The 5,853-nt window shown below is 38.5% G+C and overlaps 1 protein-coding gene and 1 long non-coding RNA gene across 2 annotated transcripts; one reads left to right on the top strand and one right to left on the bottom strand.

The window, feature by feature from the left end:
• The first annotated feature begins 473 nt into the window (after positions 1-473).
• Positions 474-1,087, top strand: LOC129750763 (cuticle protein 64-like). The gene is made up of 2 exons (XM_055745790.1): positions 474-597; positions 665-1,087. The coding sequence occupies exons 1-2, from the start codon at positions 589-591 to the stop codon at positions 1,067-1,069; spliced, it is 414 nt and encodes a 137-aa protein (XP_055601765.1). The 5' UTR covers positions 474-588; the 3' UTR covers positions 1,070-1,087.
• A 1,769-nt stretch (positions 1,088-2,856) lies between these two features.
• LOC129758591 (uncharacterized) lies at positions 2,857-3,955 on the bottom strand. The gene is made up of 4 exons (XR_008740020.1): positions 3,425-3,955; positions 3,244-3,347; positions 3,085-3,179; positions 2,857-3,030 (listed from the first exon to the last, which is right to left on the bottom strand). It is a non-coding gene; the product is annotated as an uncharacterized LOC129758591 (long non-coding RNA).
• Positions 3,956-5,853: the final 1,898 nt, after the last annotated feature.

Below are 5,853 nucleotides of genomic sequence, written 5' to 3'. Positions count from 1 at the left end.
TTGATCTTTAAATACTTATCTTTTTCATCTTCATATTTTGTTATAATTTTCAAATGAATTTACCGAGCCTTACAGTACAGTTTTTCTATGTTTTTTCTATGAAATGCTGTTGAAAGAGTCTTTTGGAAACATCTAATCTGCCGGCCCACTCATGAGTAAATTCAACGCTTCGTAGTTATTTCCGTTGACAATACCTATCCGGTGGAAGCGAATAAACCCACAAAATAAAAAAGAAGAAATTCCAAAATCCCGCCTTCGATCTAAATATGCTTTGCTGCCTCTGACGTAAAACGGTCAAAACGATATTCTTACACGTGCGCGACTGGTTTCCATCCGATGGTCCAAAGCGGACCAGCTAAATGCATGGGATAAAGCAAAATCTTCAATTCCTCAGCATCGCTCAGATTCCCGTTCGGTGTCGGTCAATTTTTCACGAGTATTTGAATCGAGGCAGATTTAAATTTCCTCTCAACCAAACTATTGGTATAAAATGCCGTTTATCCAGAAGGAAATCAAACAGTTCAACGAAGGATTTTGAAACAGTCACAAGCTCTCTTTCCTTAACCAAAGTCCAACAAAATACTCAAAATGTTGAAGGTATGGAAATTCACAATTTTAGAGTAATGGAGGATAATTAATTTCATTTTTTCCCTTATACCTGCAGGTGTTCTGCGTTCTCGTTCTGCTAGCGGTTGTGTCTGCACTTCCTCCAGCACCACTTGCACCTCAAATGCCAATGCAGAGGATAGCAAGACAAGCACCAGCTCCTGCTCCAGCTCCAGCACCAGCGGCACCATCTGCGGTCCAGGAAGAGGATCAGGACAAATCGGCTGCCGATGATATGGAGAAGGCGGAAACATTTGGATTCGGATTCCACAAGCACTATCATCACGGATATCCCAGCTACCGATCGCTGTATGCTCCCATTGGCTACGGATATGGAGGCTATGGACCATATGGCGGTTACGGATATGGCGGATACGGTGGATACGGATATGGTGGCTATGGATATGGTGGATATGGAGGTTATGGAGGATTCGGGGGAGGCTATGGGGGATACTATTATTAGATTAAATAATAAAATTTAAAAAAAAAAATGAAAATCGAACTTTGCTTTTATGAATGTTTCCGAAATTTCCTTAAAGATCCGATTTCAATAACATTCGTTAAGTGCCCTTGCTGAAAATGAACACTTGATTTAATAACTTTCATGACGACCTAAATGAACGTAAAAGAAGAGCTGGAGGTCTTATTTTGACAATGAGAGGCATGCCAAGTCGGGTTAAACGTATTAGGGATCCTATAACCGAATCTGGGGTCCACTTGGTCCACTTATGCACACATGTTTTTTTTAATTTCGGTGTTTCGTTAAAACGGCATCAATTAACTAACCTGCTCGAAGCCATATTTTAGCACCAACGAACATTTTTTTTAAATTTTTTTAAAAGAATTGACAGTTGATATTGATGAACCATCGGATGAATGAAAGTTTTTTTTTTGTCAGTCATTATCGTTTTACCATCGTTATGGCATTCGCGACTTTACATCAACGCTGCAGTTGGTGGACAGTTCTTCAAAAACTTATCCGGTACAACTGTGTTCGATGTTTACTCTTGAGCTCGAACTCGCGAACATCGGCTCAGGAGGCAATAGGCTTGCCAACTGAGCAATATCATAAGCCCCGAATGAAAGTATGTATGTATATTAAAAAAAAATGGAATAAAGTAGTTTCCATGAGGATATTCTGAACAGGAGAAATTTTCTTCAAAATGTCAATGGGTTCTGACAAAATTTCAACACTGATACTCACCCTCATGCTCACCCCCAACACTGACAACTTCGACGGGTTACAACCGCCTGCTTGAGGTTCGAAACCCGGAAAAAATCGGTAGACTTTTGAATGGATAGTGACAGACTTTTGAATGTAACACAATGACAGCAATTAGAACAAAACTCGTGGAGAACTAAGTTGCCTCTGTCAGTACCTAAACGAAGACGCTATAAGTTAAACGTTTCGTCTTCCATGAAGATGCATCCTCTTTTTTTTCTTTTTTTCGTAAGACACGTGCGATGAATTGGCCACTAAATTCTGCGTTAATGTCCTGTTTAGTGGCTTTCTGGCAAAGGATCATCGTTATCCTTTTTCTTAGTTTCAAACCTGAAATAAAAACAGGCTACAGGCTTCGGTACACATCGTAGTATGAAACTCCTGGGTGAGTTAACAAATAAGGTTTAAATTCTTCTGGGCTGTGTGGTGGCGGCTTATAGAATACTACCACTGGGATACTGGTCCACGTCGTAAAAGGCGACTTATCCAGTACTTCCCATATGCGTTAGTCATTCTTCAAATGCGACTATCACATTGGGAGGGGGGAACCTTGGCTTGGTTCCAAGCCAAGTTTCTTCACACGGAGAAAAAAGTATAGTTTTTCCAACTATATTCCGCCTATATTGAACTATATTTCTGATTAATTCTCGGCTAACTATAAATATTAAACTTTGAACTATATATATAATAGATGATCTGGTTGATTTTTTGCATTCAACTATACAAATGATAGATTCAACTATAGCCATATGATTGATTTTGTGCATTCAACTATACATATGATAAATTCAACTATAATCGTATGATTGATTCTATGCATTTAACAATAAGTATAGTAGATTCAATTATACTAATATGATTGATTCAATTATGAATATCATAGGTTTAAATATATCTATATGATTGGTTTTTTGCATTCTACTATATTTATATTATTAAGATTACTATACTATACTATCGCTACATCAAAATTAAATTTTATAATCATTTTCAATTTCTAAATTTATTTTGAATAACTCATTCGTTTGGATACACTGTTGCAGTACAATAAAAATGGCATGCATGTTCGGTCAGACTCCCAGTGACTCAGCGCGAAAGCATATCCACTCAGGTGAAATAATGTTCGAAGACCTTCCGGAAGCTTCCAGTGCGGAACCAATCGGTACATTTGGCCCCGAACTGCTGATGTTGCGAATGATTTACTGCAAAAAAAAGTTTCTCTATCACTTATTCAACACAAACGGGACAAGACTTACCTATTTATTTCCTCCTCCTTGTTCTTCTTGAAACCGGTCCCCACCGCCATCAAATGAGAAAAGATTAACCGGGTTGTCCTTACTCTGCCCGGGATCTTGTAAACAAAACAAATTACGCAAGTTAATATTTGAATAACTCACTATACTGAAATTAATTACCGGTACGGCAATTGGCCCACATCTGGTGATTTTTCCTGTTGCACCTTTTCCTACATTTTCAATTTCGGTCAGCGGACGGATTGGATGTTAATGAAGTGCACCTCCTACGATGGGAAACATGGAAAAATGTTGGTAAATAGTGGAGGCTTCATTGTGAAGCAACAAAATTAAGAAATCTTACCCGTCGTGCTGCTCAGGGAACACTATTTGCCGATACACAGCCTTTTCGAAGCGCTGAAAGTGTCTGCTTGGAACAAAGGCCTTGAAATTGATTAAGAATCCAATACGCGACCATTTTCCTCCAGATCAGCCTTCGGGATGGAAGAGATCTCGGCACCGCGGTTTACCCCCGAGATGTGCAGGTTGCGAGCCGGCACGGCCAGCTTGGCAACCTGGGTAGCGGTTCTCGGCAGCTGGCGGGCCACCTGGGTGGCCAAACGGGCAGGCAGCATCGATATCTTGCGTGTCAACTCTGGATTTCTACCGGTATGAGATGGTTTTTTACGGGTGTTCCTCCTCGAAACGGCAACTGGCGAAAACTCTGCTTATTTTTCTGCTCAACAGTTCAAATTATGGGTCAGTGACAATGACTGTATGCCCTGTGAATGAGTTCACTGTATTTTATTATATCTATAGTTGAATGCAAACGCTCAACAACAAATATGTAGTTGAATCTATTATATTCAAAATTTAATACCTAAATTCGATTATACAATTGTATTTGAATCTATCATATCTATAGTTGAACCAATTATACTACTAAAGTTGAATCTATTATATTTATAGTTGAATGCCTAAAATCAATCATACAAATGTAGTTGAATCTATCACATTCACAATTGAATCAATTATAATATTACAATTGAATCAATTATACCATCACAATTGAATCTATTATATTCATAGTTGATTGCATAAGGTCAATCAGCAGTTTGTAGTTGAATCTATTGTATTTATAGTTGAATGCATAACATAAATCATACAGTTGAATGCATTATATTGATAGTTGATTGCGTAAGGACAATTAGAAGTTTGTAGTTGAATCTATTGTATAAGTAGTTGAATGCGAAAAAATCAACTGCATTTCGATTATTAGTATAACAAGCTGAAATAATTGGAACAACTGTCGTCTTTTTTCTCCGTGCAGGGAGGATTCACCAATTGTGCTTATTGCTATTAATGCGCATGCACGAGTTGTATTCTTCTAAATTTTGTAAACACCCGCTTCAAGGTGGTTCTGTGCCTGCGGGCCCCAAAGTGAGGGTAGGAGGGTGTATAATAATCCTATCTTAAGCAGAACGTTGTTAAGGTCTGCACTATAGCCAGGCACTGGTGTAAAGGGCCGTATTTTTCCTGGCAACTCGTGGGATTCAGATTATACACACGATTTTAACATTTTCATCCTGTATGGGATACCCCGCTTCATGCGTTGATATGAAGGTGCAGGGGTTCTTGTGTGTGATGGAAATATGTGTGGAATTCTTTGATAGAAATGCTTTCTATTAAGGTTGCACAGATAAATCTGCAGCACAAAAGAACCGCTACACTGAACTTATGTCGTTTAATCCTTAATGGAACTGCATCAATCGCCTTGGTCCAAGAACCCTTTTTCCGAAATGGAACTTTTTACTTAGGGAATTTGCTCAAACCAAACTTTACTGTGTTCAGTGTAATTGGAATGACTAATGCCCGAATAATGCCTCGTGCTTGTATATTGATAAAAAATTCTTTAAATGCAACACTTATACCCAATCTAACAACAAGAGATATTTGCGTCGTTCAGGTTTCGCTGCCTGATAGAAAATACGTCTACTGTTCAGCATACTCACCATATGAACAATCATCCCCTACGGATGATTTAAAAAATGTCATTTCATTCTGTGAATCACAAAATATACCTCTTGTAATTGGCTGTGATGCCAATGCCCATCATTTTGTATGGGGTAGCTCAGATATCAATCTGAGAGGCTTAAATTTAATGGAATATTTAAGCAGCACTGATTTAGAAATTCTAAATGTAGGAAATAAACCAACTTTTGTTAGATGTGACAGAGAAGAGGTGATTGACATCACACTTTGTTCTAGAACAATTTCTCAGGAAATTTCAAATTGGCATGTGCCTAACGAAGAATCGATTTCTGACCACAGGTTTATCTATTTTGAACACTCAGGTGAGTTTTTAGAAACAATTACATTCAGAAACCCAAGAACAACTAATTGGGACCTATATTTGGAGCATCTTGCTACTAAATTTCATGGATATACCTGAAATTACTACTCTTCTTGAGTTGGATGAAGTGGTTGCAAAAACCACCGAAATTATTTTGAATTCTTATGAAGAAGCGTGTCCCTTGCGAACGTTGAAATTCAACAAAAACAGTACACCATGGTGGAACTCAAATCTCGGTAAATTACGAAAAACCTGCAGACGCTCTTGGAACCGAAGGCGCACGGAAGGTTTTGATGCTTTCAAGTTGGCTCGCAGAGCTTACCGGAAAGCAACAAGAGCTGCCGAACGCTCAAGTTGGCAGAGCTACTGCACAAACATTTCAAGCTTGCACGAAGCAAGTAGGTTAAATAAAGTCTTAGCCAAATCAAAAGATTATCAGG

The sequence above is a fragment of the Uranotaenia lowii genome, chromosome 3 (assembly GCF_029784155.1).
Source record: "Uranotaenia lowii strain MFRU-FL chromosome 3, ASM2978415v1, whole genome shotgun sequence".
Classification (NCBI taxonomy): domain Eukaryota; kingdom Metazoa; phylum Arthropoda; class Insecta; order Diptera; family Culicidae; genus Uranotaenia; species Uranotaenia lowii.
This window is presented reverse-complemented; position numbering and strand designations above follow the sequence as displayed.